The 14059-nt window shown below is 48.1% G+C and overlaps 1 protein-coding gene and 1 long non-coding RNA gene across 3 annotated transcripts; one reads left to right on the forward strand and one right to left on the reverse strand.

Annotated features, from left to right (window-relative positions):
- Positions 1 to 212: 212 nt before the first annotated feature.
- Positions 213 to 13284, reverse strand: LOC112910282 (butyrophilin subfamily 2 member A2-like). Of its 2 annotated transcripts, XM_025986511.2 has the most exons (7): positions 13153 to 13284; positions 12064 to 12411; positions 6871 to 7152; positions 5329 to 5529; positions 4920 to 4940; positions 4798 to 4824; positions 1609 to 3268 (listed from the first exon to the last, which is right to left on the reverse strand). In XM_025986511.2, exons 1-7 carry the CDS (start codon positions 13235 to 13237, stop codon positions 2649 to 2651), a joined length of 1584 nt encoding a protein of 527 aa, XP_025842296.1. In that variant the 5' UTR covers positions 13238 to 13284; the 3' UTR covers positions 1609 to 2648. The 2 variants fall into 2 exon arrangements, with proteins under 2 accessions (XP_025842297.1, XP_025842296.1); XM_025986512.2 differs by lacking the exon at positions 4798 to 4824 and having other exon boundaries at positions 213 to 3268.
- Positions 5387 to 13751, forward strand: LOC112910335 (uncharacterized). The gene is made up of 3 exons (XR_003233238.2): positions 5387 to 5475; positions 12256 to 12458; positions 13080 to 13751. It is a non-coding gene; the product is annotated as an uncharacterized lncRNA (long non-coding RNA).
- The last annotated feature ends 308 nt before the right edge of the window (positions 13752 to 14059 follow it).

Below are 14059 nucleotides of genomic sequence, written 5' to 3' on the forward strand. Positions count from 1 at the left end.
CGGGGGGGAGGGGCGGGGGGGGGTGTCCAAACACAGCCCCTATTCGATCTTGAGACCACCTTTGATGGCAAAGTTAGGAGGGTCTCCTGGAGGAAGTGATGGTTCTGGGGAGACTTGTCTGCTGCGTGACTCACCTCCTCTTAACCCCACTCATCCCCCTTCTCATTTCCTGCCTCGCGTTAGTTTGGAAGAATTTAAATGCCTAAACCAAGTGTTTGATGTTATTCTTTATTATACAAGCGATTTCCCACAAGGTACCCCACAGTCCACCCCCCACCCCCCACCCCGCCTTTCTCAGAGTCAAAACCTTTCTGATAAGGTCAGGGTTGAGTTCGGCACAAGTGAAAGCGTTTTTTTGTTTGTTGTTTTTGTTTTTGTTTTTAAAGCGTTTAAAAGAAATACAAACCTGCTCAAAGCTTTATTGTCCGGAATGCTGAAACACTGGAAAGCTGTAATTTGCTTAAAATCAGCATAGCCAGTTAGTGACGCAGGGAAGGGGAGGGACTCCATTGTTAGGAAGGCTCCATTTCCCTTCTCTCTGCAAGGCCCAATTTACTCATGTTCTGTATTTCCCCTTGCACCTGAGTAAACCGAAGAAGCTCTGTTCCGACTCCAAGAGGGAGACATGAAAGTTCATCATTCTGAGTTTCCTCCTAGGCCCCCATACACCTGGTAACATGTAAGAGGAACCAGATCCCGAGCATGTTCCAGAACATTAGCTTCCAACAAACCTCGGTTTTCACTGGTGCCAAACCCCTACCTCCATGATTTATGGAATTACGCTTGACACCTTTGACTGAACCCAACCTTGCATTCCTTAAGGAACATATGCCCCTTTCCAGTATAAACCCCTAAATCCAAGTGAGGAGGAAACTCACTTCTCTGAGCCTCCAAGACACTCCCATCTGCTATACTCTATCACTAATCCTAGTCAATAAACTCTGCTCTTGCTTTTTCCTGGCTCACATTTGATTTCTATCCCACTCAAAGCCCAGGACCCTCTTGGTGGGTCCAGCAGAAACCCCGCTGGGTCTTCGGGCCTGCCCTACCTACTGCTTCTCTGACTCTACTTTTTTTTTTTTTTTAAGATTTTATTTATTTGAGAGAGAGAGAGAGTGAGCACAAGCAGGGGGAGGGAGGAAGCAGACTCCCCACTGAGCATGGGGCCCCACATGGAGCTTGATCCCAGGACCCTGAGATCATGACCTGAGCTGAAGGTAGAAGCTTAACCGACTAAGCCACCCAGGAACCCCTAGCCCACTTTCTACAACTGGATTACTACTATTTAAGCCATCACTTTAGATACCTGACTTGGTTCCAGGATCCTCCATCCTGGTTCTCAACATATGATTTGAAGATTTCTGGCAAGGTGGGGGGATCCCCTGTTATACTTTCAAGGAGTCTATAAGGTTAATACTCACTAGTGTACAGTGAAGCTTCTAGAGATGACGGCCTGTGATACCTCAACACTAAGTACAGACGTACCTGTGAGGGTCTAGCCCATCTTTTAGTGAAAGCCAGATATTAGATTTGTGAAAACCTTAAAGAATGCTACATTTCTCAATAAAATCTATTTTACTTTAGAAACAAGTTATTTTTCATAACACATTTTTATATTAACTTATAATGGGTTTATTATTGCTATTTTAATATAAATTGCAAATACATTTTTTAAATGTCTCAGTTTCCATCTTTAATGCCATAAATATTGGCAGATATAACCCAGCTGAGCAAAAGCTCTTTGAGGCCCTCAATAATTTTTAAAATTTTTGTTTATTTTTAAGGTTTTATTTATTTAGTAAGAGTGGGGGAAGGGCAGAAGGAGAGGGAGAGAGGGAATCTCAAGCAGACTTCTCACTATACACAGAGACAAGGGGCTGGATCTCAGGGCCCTGAGATCATAACCTGGGTTGAAATCAAGTGTCGCACGTTCAACCGACTGCACCACTCAAGAGACCCTCTCCATAACTGTTAATGTTTAAAGGCAGCCTGAGGTCAGCTGCTTTCCCCACTGAACCTGAACCTGGGGACCTGCCAGGTTGGGGGTACTCACCTGCTCAGGTGGGACCATGAACCTTAGGCCATACTCAGGAACTGAGTATTGACTTCTAGTCTATTGAGGGAAGACCTGAGCCAGGCTGAGATGTGTCTTTATCCTCATCCTCCTTTAGCTTGGAGGCCAGGAGAGTTGTGCTGTGTGGTCTGGAGATGCCAGGGGAGGGGTAGGAACGGACCACCAGCTCCAGAGCTCCCTCAGCTGTCATGGCAAGGCTCAGAGCACCCACACCCTAGGTCCCTATGCACCCCCTGGCTGGCTTCCTCTATGCCTGACCTCCACATGTGGCTTCCCTCCCCTGGCAGCCTGGTGTGTTCAGCTGCCTTCACCCTGAGTCACTCTGATCTGAAAACCTGTCACTTTCTCACACGTTCCTCTTAGGTGTGAGCCATGTGGTGGCCCTTCTTGGAACTGGCCCCTACCCCACGATACCAGCAAATGAGTTCCTAAAGCAGCAGCCTAATGAGGGGCTGGGCCTGAAAAGAGTGTGAAAGGAGCCTCTGGAGGAGGTTCTCTCAGGTGCCCAGAGGGAAGAAGGGCCCATTTCCTTCCAGGGGTGCTGTGCTATGGTGGCAGGAGGGCCAGAGCTTCTCTACTTGGGTCTGAGGCCAGGGAACTGATGGTGGCTGCGATGGGGCCCCGTCCTGTGGAGGATCAGGCCGCCCTCAGGCACCGTGACCCCCCGGGCCCCAGTGAAGGCTGGGCAGATGAGGAGCAGACTATCATCAGACCCCAGCCTGAAGAAAGGCTTCAGGGGCCCAGAAAAGGGTGACCGGGGACATGTGTAGATATGTGATCTGTCCCTCATGTTGTAGAAGGAGATATCTCCAGCTTCATAGTCCAGAAAGATGCCCACTCGGCGAAGACGCTCTTTCACGGGGAGAATCTTCTCGGGGGAAGACAGGGCCCGGTACTGGTTTCCAAACATCTCCAGGGTCCAGAAGCCATTCTGAGGAACCAACAGGGCCTCCCCTTTCCGCTCAACGCTGTCTCTACAAACCCCCACGGCCCACACCATCACATTTTCCACCTCCACCTCCCAGTAATGCCTCCCCGAGGAGAAGCTGTCCAGGCCTAGGACACAAGGCCGGCAGTCAAATCTCTCCAGGTTGTCAGGGACACTCTGCCTGGAGGGGCCTCGTCTCACTCCTCTTCTGTCCTCTGTCAGGAAGAGCTCAGGATGAGCAGTGTCGGGGTCAAGCACCACATCAGCTGCAGAGGAAGTGTCAGTGTGAGGCCTGGGGTCTCAAGAGATGGGCTATCCCTGTGCTCCAGAGAGGTCCCAGGAAGGTGGTGGGAGATCCCTGTGTGGCCGCCTTTTCCATGGAGGCCCCTAGGTCCCAATTCCCAGGCAGCTAGCTCACAGAATCTGGGAGGTGACACTTCTCCCTCCTGTGTGACAGGGGCCTGGCCCCAGGGAGAGGACAATCAGGGCTCTAAAAAAATATGGGAAGGGAACACCTGGTGGTTCAGTAGTTAAGCATCTGCCTTTGGCTTAGGTTGTGATCCTGGGGTCCCAGGTCCTCAGATCTGATTGAGCTCTGAATGTGGCTCCCCACAGGGAGCCTGCTTCTCCCTCTGCCTGTATCTCTGCTTCTCTGTGTCTTTCATGAATAAATAGATAAAATCTTAAAAAAAAATGCAGGAAGTTTAACGAATGGAAATTAATGGCTCCCACTTTTTCTCCACATTCTTAGGTCAGCCCCCTTTTCTATTCAAGACACAGGCGGGGCAGGGACTCTCTTGAGTGAATGAATTTTACAATCTGGCCTAAACCAGAAAAGAGGCCCATCCTGCCCCCTCTCCCAGTGAAGCAGTGAATGCAATTTTTTCCCTGCAGATTCCCAAGTAGTGAAAAGTCCTTTCATTGATTCTCTGTACGGCACCAGTTTAACCAGGTAACAACAGATTTCAATGACTCACAAGAGCACCCCACACAGGGGACAAAGGGAGGGTGATGTCTCCACAAGCCAACCTGCTTCTGCTTTAGCAACATGGGTCTGCAGCCTCTGTCTCTGACTTCTCTGGATGTGGGAAAGGCTGCATACCCCGACATTCTGCAGATTCCACCCCTATAGGTATTTCTCAGCTGATCTACATTCTTATTGTATTAACGTGATTTGTTGATATGTCTGACTCTGGCAGTTTTGAAATTCACCTACAAAGGAAAGGTGCAAGTACGATGGTATCTGGTAGAACCAGGATTCCTCAGTGCTTTTGAGCAGAAGGGGAGAAATCATAAGATGCAAAGCACTCTCTAGGATGGGGCCTTTGGATCCTATGCTCTCCACTGTGCTCAACCCTTGCTTCCATCACAGGCCATACACAGAGCATCAGTGTTCCCAAGGAGCAGGAAGGTATTCTGGTTCCCCAAGCAGCCACCCTTACAGGGGGCGTGAGGAAGCTTATTGCTTTTCCAACCCATGGTTCTCCAACCCTGCGGAATCTATACCATATTCCAAAGTAATCCAGGATTCAAAGAGTAACAACTAGTAAAATGTAACCTATGGGGTGGTCCATTATGTATGGTAAATGTCTGGTAAGCATAGATCAAATTATTCTAAACAAGAGGACAGTGGGAAGTAAGCCACAGCATCCTTCAGGAGCTGTGGGAATTCCTTAATGGCAGAGCGGACCAGCTGGTGAAGGAACCCCAGTCCCCTGTTTGTGACCTCTAATGTGCCCTGTTGGCTGGCCTGGGGTCAGGGCTTGAAGCCTGAGGGCATGTCCAGGGTGCTCACCAGCATGTAGCAGGGATCGTCTCCAGTCTGCAAGGGGAACAGAGATGTGAGCTGCAGGAGCCAGTGACTAGCCCAGCAGAGTACAGAATAGCATGGGCTACCCCCGGACATGGCACACTTACTCAATTCTTCTTGAAGTTGCTCTGAAAAAAGAAACAGAAGCCAACTAATGTCCTTGAAAGAAGAAATAAGAGAATTGGGGTTTGCAGTAAACAGTGGGCCCTTTGTGAGCATCCCTCCTCCCCTGCCTTTCCCTACGGAGCTGTCAAGATTCCAGAAACCATCTGTGAGCCAGTGGCAGTATTATCAGTACTTATTAGGTTTGCTTTTGTTAGATGGTCTGGGGCTGCACACAGGTGAGGGCCCAGTGTCTGCAGGAGGCAGCAGGCAAGCCGGTAGGGTCAGTCCCCAAATGCCACTGTCCCCAGTCCCTGGCTGTGGCCTCTATTCATTCCCAACTCCCCACCCCCAGGCTTCCAGCTGTCAGAGCTGTGTCCCTGTGTGGCCGTAACCTGTCCTCCCATCTTTTACCTTGGATTTGACGTTCTTTCTCTTTTTCCACTTGTTCTTTTTCCGGTTCCTCACATGCAACTTCTTTCGCTTCATTTTCGACCTCTTTTCCCCTGTGGAGTTTCCTGACGAGACAGATGCTTCCAGCGGAGAAGAGGAGCAGAGAAGGCAAGACAGCAGCTAAGCTCACCATCCAGGGGAATGTGCTGGGAACAAAGGACTCTGAACAGGGAGCCAGAAAGGTCCCACTTAGATGAAGGAGACCCAGAACAAGATGCACATGGAAAGAGCTTCCTGGGGTCCCTGCTCTGCCAGAAACCCCACAGAGGAGGTGCCTGGGGGGCTCAGTTGGTTAAGTGTCTGTCTTTGGTTCAAGTCATGATCCCATGGTCCCATTGAACCACCACAGCCGCCACCTGGCACAAGCTGCCATCCCTCCTTGCCTGAAATATTGCAGGCAATATCATCCCTACCCCTGCTTCTGTCCTCAGCTATCAGCCTAAGTGCCATCATGTTACTTCTCTGCTCCAAGCCTTGTAGTGTTTCCTATCACGCTCAGACTAACTCACTGCCTGTCCACCAGCCACACCTGCCTCTTGGGGTTCCTTGAAGCTGCCAGAGGAGCTCCTACCTACCCATCCCTCCTCCAGGCTCTAAGCTCCAGGCTCTAAGCTCCATACTCCTGCCTCAGGCCCTTTCCATGTGCTGTTTCTGCTAATGGCGTTGCTTGGTTCAAATATCTGCACAGCTCATGCCTCACTTGCCCAAATGGCATCTTTTCAGTGAAGACTTCACTGACCATCCTATTTATAATGACAACTCCCTCATCCCCCAGCATGCCCTGTCCCCTCCCCCAATTAGTTTCTTCTATAGTACTTATCACCATCTGATACAATCTGCAGTTTCATTATTTCACCTATTGCTCTCTGCCACTCTAGAATGTTAGCTCCATGATGGTAGGGATCTTTATGTATTTTGTTCATTGATTTACCTTTGGTCTTTAGAACAGTGCCTTGAACATAGGTGATACTTGTTATGTATTTGTTGAATGGATTCATGCATGTCTGTAGTTAGACTCCCACCCACCGACCCCTACCTTAAGAAATTCCATGGGCGGGAAGGGAGACACTCAGCAGGCAGCACCTCTGGGTGTAGCCACTTGCTCAGGCCACTCTACATTTACGATTGTCCTAAATATTTAAAAATTGCTGCAACGGGGCACCTGGCTGGCTCAGGAAGAAGAGTGTGTGACTCTTGATCTGGGGGTGTTATAAGTTTGAGCACCACGCTGGGTGTAGAGATTACTTAAATAAATAAATAAAATTTAAAAAAAAATTGCTACAGGATAAGAACCGTGACAGAGAAAAGACAATCAGAGAAGACTTTGATTTTGCCCTTGAGAAAAGACAAGGGGAGAGGTCTCACCTCAGCTGCAGCTGCCAGCTATTCAGGGCTTAGGACCCTTCCACCCCACGCCTCTACCTACCCATCCCTCCTCCAGGCTCTAATATGTCTGAAGATCCTGCCTCCATGTGATGAGCCTCCAGAGGGCAGGGAACTAACCTGGGATGAAAATCACAGTTTCCCTCTCCTGGCCAAGCAGGGTGTTGTTGACAGAGCAGGATGCGTTCCTCACAGAGAAGTCCATGATGATCACAGCCATGCTGACCATGAAGAGGCCATCCGCATCCACAGTGTGAGCCTCCTCCAGGGCTGGCATGATCTCCCCATAAGGGTCCCTCCACGTGGCATGGGGCTCTGGGTACCACCCTATGGATGTGCACTCTAGCCGGATGCCTCCATCCTCGTGGCCCTTCATTTCAATGAGGGGCTTAGAGCCCAGGCCTGGGGACAGAGACCAGGGAACAGCTAAAAAGGCAATGGTGTCTTAGCCTGAGTGTCTTAGATCAGCTCTCAACAGGGAATGCTAAGGGGAAGAGGAAGACAGCAAGTCACCAGTGGCCACTAAAGCTGGTTATGGGTATTCTACACATTCCCACAGTAGCCCTTCTGTGAGGCGGGGAGAGATAGAGGAGAGGAAGGAAGGAAAAAGACCCTGATCGGGGATAACATCAGGAGACCAATGTGCCAATAAATCATGAGATCTCTGAGGACAGGATGACATGGCACTTCGCTTTGGGCTCTGACCCCATCACAGTGGCACACCTCCATCTGTCTCATACTAATTGTTTGTTGATTGCTTCATTCAGTCAGAGAATTTAGTTTTCTCCCTTCTGGGTGAGTGTGTCTGCTCTGACCTGAAACAGGCCGGTTGAGGATTTCTCTTTCTGTCCTGGGAGGACTGCTCAGTCTTGGTGGTCTCCTGAGGCTCTGGAGTCACAGGAGAAGGATAGAAGCCTGTCAGGCCATCAGAATCTTAGGAAACTTTCTGACCTCAAGAGATTGTCCCTTCTCTCCTGGCTCAGGGCTTTCCAGGACCACAGGTCATCAGGAGTGGCAGGTTTTTAGGAGAATGGACAGAACTAGAATCCTGAACGAACCCTTACCCCAATTCAGAGATGATTACTTCTGGGGGGGGGGCCCTGTCAGCCAGGGGATTTCCTCTACAACATCTACCTATTATTAGAAAGATCTGGGTGCTCCTGGGATCCTCAAGCTAACAGTATCATCTCCTCGACGTCAGCAGAACATCACAAAAAATTCTGACTCTGAGCTCTTCCCAACTTATTGTCTTTAAAAGAATCTCTAAAAAGGGGCACCGGGCGGCTTAGTTGGTTTAGCATCTGCCTTTGGCTTGAGTCATGACATAATCTCAGGCTTCTGGGATTAAGCCCCGTGTCAGGCTCTCTGCTCACCAGAGTCTGGCTTTGCCTGTTTGTGCTCTCTGTCAATAAATAAGTAAGATCTTAAAAATAATAAAAGCAAAATGTTTAAAAAAATACGAGTCTCTAATAAAAGAGAATACTGGTACAAGACCTGCAAGTGCACAGTCCTAAGAAACTTCTGCTCCTTTAGCCAGGGGTCTTGCAGTCACCAAAGTCTTAAATTAAATTAAATTAAATTAAATTAAATTAAATTAAATTAAATTTTAGAACAGCTCAGCAAAATAAAATTCCTGTTTATTGTTGGACAATATTGTTTCATCCAAACTTTTTTTTTAAAGATTTTATTTATTGGGGCTCCTGTGGTGGTACAGTCAGTAAAGTGACCGACTCTTGGTTTTGGCTCAGATCATGATCTCAGGGTGCTGAGATCGAACCCTTGTCTGCCTCTACTTCGGGCTCAGCTCTACACTTAGCATGGAAGCTTCTTGTCTCTCTCCCTCTACTGCTATCCCCATACTCTCTCACTCTTTCTTGCTCTCTCTTGAATAAATACATAATCTTTTAAAAAATAAAGATTTTCTTTATTCATTTGAGAGAGACAGGCAGAGCAAGCACAAGTGGGAGGGAGGGTGAGAGGGTGAAGGAAAAGCTGACTTCCTGCTGAGCAGAGATCCCTGACTAGATGCTCAATTCCAGGACCCTGAGATGACCTGAGCTGAAGGCAGATGCTTGACAGACTGACCATAGGCACCTCATATTCAAATGTCTTTTAAATAATTTCTTTGTTGGAGAAGAAATGGGTAGGAAATATCAGAAAGGGAGACAGAACATAAAGACTCCCAGCTCTGGGAAACAAACTAGGGGTGGTGGAAGGGGAGGAGGGCGGGGGGTGGGGGTGAATGGGTGACGGGCACTGAGTGGGGCACTTGATGGGATGAGCACTGGCTGTTATTCTGTATGTTGGCAAATTGAACACCAATAAAAAATAAATTTATTATAAAAAAGTAATTCCTTTGTTAAGGCAATTCAAAAAATTAAAAGACAAAATTAAAGCAATCATGTAAGTCTCAGCTACCTGCTCCATCTGATTTTTGCCAAGAAGAAATAAACCAAAAATAAAAAAAACCTGAAAGACTGGCACAGAAACTCTAAAGTGTGAGAAGATTTAAAAGAATTTGGCAAGCTGGAAATAAGTTCTACAAAATGAGGTTCCATGGGGTTCAGCCAGGGCAAGATTGAGACAGTAGACATAAGGACAAAATCAGCCAGCCAGTCAACCGACCAAACAAAAAACCGATAAACAATTCTACAGCTCAGCTCAGAGTGGGGCAGGTCAGACCTGAGTCATGCTCACAGGGAAAGAATAGAGGCTTCCTGTTACATACAAATCATCCTACTCAGCTGTGCAGTGTTGCTGTGAAGAATCAGGCCACCAGGGTTGAGAAATCCTCCTGCCACAACATTTTCTATTCATCCCATACAAGGTTGCCCTTCTAAGTGACAAAGATGGGGTCTCCTGGGGAGGCCACACTGTCCCCTAAGCCTTCCTTCCATTGGTCTAATCGACTGAAATGCCATTGATTTATGTGTATCTTAAAGGCTCTTCCAGCCTTCAAATGTTCCTTTTAAAGTATAATACACTGGCCCCGAGAGCAAGGTCATGCCTTAAAACCATTATTAATAAACTCTGGGACATGCCACTTCTCCCCTACAGCCTTGCCAAACTCCTCCTGATTACATTGTCACTAGTTCTCCTAGGGGGCCAGCAGGCTTGGCACTGGAACACGCTTTAATAAAATCATCTGGATGCGTCAGTCATTCTCATATGATTAGGATTTGGGGAAAGGGGAGAAAAAACAAAATTAATACCTATTGAGACAAGGGATGTCCATATGCCCTCCCCCATGTGGTTACTGACAGGGGCTCTTCTCACTCTCAATGTCAGAGGGTTCAAATGACGATGTATATGGTCCACTATCTGGCCCCCAGACTCTCGGCACTGGGCCAAATGGGACATCCCATTGGTTCCTCTGGGGGAGCCCCCAGAGAGGTACAAATCTCTCCCTGACTTTGCTCCAATTGTGGTCATTTGCCATCCTTTCAGTGAAGATATTCCCCTCACTCCCCCTTGGACTCTCAACCCCTTCTCTGCTTTTTTCCACAGTACTCACCACCATCTAAGGTACAGTTTAATTCAGTAGTTTATTGATGGGCTCTCTGTACTCTCTAGAACTTGGGCTCCATGAAGTCAGGAACCTTCCTGTATTTTGTTCACTACTTTGTCTTCAGTTACTTGGAATAGTGACTTGAATATAGGGGCTTGTTAATAACGGATTTGTTCAATGAACTTATGAATGTCTGTGATGTGAGGGAGCCCAAAGATAAATTTTCCCACTCTGCCTTTTTTTGTTTTGCCTTTTTTAAATGTGTTTATTGAAAATTTAAAAAATATATATGTGGCTCACATTTGTGGCATATATTTTATTGCTAGTGAATTGTGTTGCTTTAGATGAACCACCATGCATCATTCTGATTGCCTCCAAAGTCTTGATGGTTTAAACTGACTCTGAAAGTTTGATATCAACAATGTATTTGTTTTTCACTCATTCATTTTACAACTATTTATTAAGTATCTACTAGGTGTCAAGCAACTTGCTAGATGCTAGAGATAAAGTGGTGAATAACTGCTATTGTTAGATCCTGATTGGTTCTGGTTATGATTAGGACAATAAAGCTTAAGAAAAAAAAAAAGTCCAAAGGGGCACCTGGGTGGCTCAGTTGGTTGAGTGAGTATCTGTCCTGGGCTCAGGCCCTGATCCAGGGGTGCTGGGATGGAGCTCCACATTGGGCTCCCTGCTCACTGGGGAGTCTGCTTCTCTCTCTGCCCCTCCCCCACCCATCACTCGTGTTCTGCCACTCTCTCAAATAAATAAAAACTTTAGGAAAAAAATTTTAAAAAGAAGAAATCAATTGAAAATCAAATGAGAAACACTAGTCTTTGAACTTAATGAAAAACATATGGAGCATCATATGCTATTGGTAAGAGTGTATATTGGCATGAACATTTTGGAAAATAAATTTGTAGTATCTATTACAGAGGAAGAAGAGAAATACTTCTCATCATACAACACTTCTAGGAACATGCTTCAGTTGGGGATTTTGAGAGGGGGCATGTTATGAATTATACCCCCCCCCCACCCGCATTCAAATGTTGGAGTTCTAACCTCCAATACCTTTGGATGTGAAGAAGAGATCAGTAGGTACAGAGAAAGATACCAGGCTTGTGTCCACACAGAGGAAAGGCCATGTGAGGACACAGCCAGAAGGTGACCATCTGCAAGCCACGGAGAGAGGCCTCAGAAGCCAAACCTGTGGGCAGCCTATCATGGTCACATGGGTTATTGTTCATAGTTCCTGAATCTGTATATTAACTTTTTTAATAAGGATTTTATTTATTTATTCATAAGAGACACAGAAAGAGAGACAGAACCACAGGAAGAGGGAGAAGCAGGCTCCATGCAAGGAGCCCAATGTGGGACTTGATCCCAGGCCCTGAGCCAAAGGCAGACGCTCAACCGCTAAGCCACCCAGGTGTCCCTATATTAATGTTTTATAAGTTTTTCTGGATGTGTATTAAATATCACAATAAAAATATCCAATTAATTATAAAACAAGTTGCTGGGAAAGACCCTTAGAGATCTCTTAGTAGGCATAAGAATTATCTGTGGGAGTTAAACCTTCACTCTGGCTCAAGGCTACAGTGGAATTCTGCATATGCTTCTCAGGAACTGACGCCCACACTGAAGCAAGGCAAACCCACTCATTTGGTCCTTGGGCCAGAAGAAGGTACCTTCCTGTTTAAAGGGGATGCTAGGCAAAAATCTGCTGGGCTGCAATGGTCCTGAGGTTGGGAGAGAAACTCTTCCTAAGGGTCACACTGAAAAAAACTGAGCAAAACGAAATGACGCACTTGCCACCATCAGGTGCATAACAGCCTCATCATAGGATCTGCCTTCTTGGAAGTAACAGTGGTAGATGCCATTGTCATGGGCTGTGACATTGTGTATGATGAGTGCCACACTCCCCTTGTTGATACGTTCGCTCACAAAGGTGGTTCTTCCTTGATACTCCTCCATCTGCTCCTCTGTTCTCTCCCGTCCAGCCTTATACACGAGCACCGCCAGGGAGAACTGAGCTCGGAACCAGCGCACCTCCATGTGCTCTGCATCCTTCTCGGGTGACAGGTGGCAGTGAAACCTGGTGTTTTCTCCCGCCATGGCCAGGACTGCATCTGTCGGCCCCACAACAGTAAACTGGGCTGTTCAACAAAGGAGCAGAACAGGGCATGGCCATCAGATATCAAAGGTAGGAAAGGCAGTGGTTATTCCAGGGGACAGATGTATTCTTTCTAGAGCCACAGGGGCTTCCTGAGCTGAGCCAGTCAGTGTGGTTGGTTGGCAGTGACAGATGCCTGGTGGGGGATCCACCGAGGTTGTGAATACTTATTAAGAAGCACACACTGAGCACTGTCCCTGCAGACCCTGTGCTTACAGAGATTTTTCCCCTATTCCCCAATGTAACACAATGCCTGGAGTCTAGGATAAACTTGATCTGTCCATTGTGGTAGCCACTAAGTCCCCACTGGAACGTACTTTAAATGAAAAGTACACACACACACATTTTAAAATGTTAGAATAAAAAATGTGAAATATCTCACTGTTAATATCTTACATTAATTAAAAGTTTACATACGAATATTCTGGTTATTTGGGGTTAAAAAACGTGCATTATTAAAACTTATTTCATCTGTCCCTTTTTACTATTTTAAATGTAGCTACCCAAGCACTTAAAATTGTACGTGCAGCTGGCCTTTGGGCCCTGCCTGTATTTCTATCTGATGGCGATGATGTAAATTCGGTGTACACGAGGGGAGTGAAAGTTGCTTGAACCCCAACCGCAGTACTGATGCATTTTACCTCTCGGCAGACTGAAGTGTTGATCCCCCACCTCCCACTCCCGCCCGGGAAAGCCGACGGGAGCCAGAGGCAGGCGCCCTTACCTGAGAGCAGTGCAGAGCCGCCGAGCATCACGAAGAGCAGAAGGGAGCCGGGCGCGGTGAAGCGCAGAGCAGCCGCCCGCTCCATCGGCGAACCCGGAGGGTCACCCGGGGGCGTCTGCGACCCGAGGCCGGGGCGAGGGGGCGGTGCGGGGTGCAGACGCAGAGGAATCAGCCACGGAGCCTGGGCACCCCCTCTGATGGATATCAGACCTTCCTGTGACCCGCCCCGCGATGCTCAGCGCCCCTCCTCTCCCGGCTCGGTAGTCTCCAGATGGACCCGTCAGACATCCCAAGGAATAAGCCAACCACGCGACCGTCCGGGAGGCGGGTTTCCGCCCTCCCCCGCTCACTCCTCTGGCCAGAGTTGAGTTTCTTCAGGTGTCACTTGATACTTTTCCATCGCCTCCCCCCACCTTCCACCCCTCCCCGGGGATCGCTCAGAGTGATGGCGGGGAAAGCCAGACCCCTCCCGGGGACCCTGCCTTCCCCCAAATCACTTCCCACCCACCCCCCACCCCTGCCCCCGAGGGGCGAGCGCGACCCTCCCTTTCCGACCATCTCGAAATAACTTCTGCGTTATTTCTCCTCTGACGCTCAAATGATTTTCCTGTCGTCCTTCTCTCTAATCTCATAGTCATAATCGGAGAACGATACATCCTGAAAGCGGAGGGAAAAAACCTTTATTCGCTTCCCACGAGGCGCGGCGTGGGCAGCGGCGGGACCTGGGACAAGCTCCACTCTATTCTGGCCGCAGAGTCCCAAGAGGTCAGTGAAGGGTCTAGAGCCCAGGATTGGCCGGCTGCGGGCCAACCAGCCAATGGCATCCCTAAAGGTATCTTCTCGCCGGTCACCAGGCAGAATACACAACAGTGGAAACTCGTACAGCTGCGCGTAGCTTTTGAGATTA

The sequence above is a fragment of the Vulpes vulpes genome, chromosome 12 (assembly GCF_048418805.1).
Source record: "Vulpes vulpes isolate BD-2025 chromosome 12, VulVul3, whole genome shotgun sequence".
In the NCBI taxonomy this organism is placed as follows: domain Eukaryota; kingdom Metazoa; phylum Chordata; class Mammalia; order Carnivora; family Canidae; genus Vulpes; species Vulpes vulpes.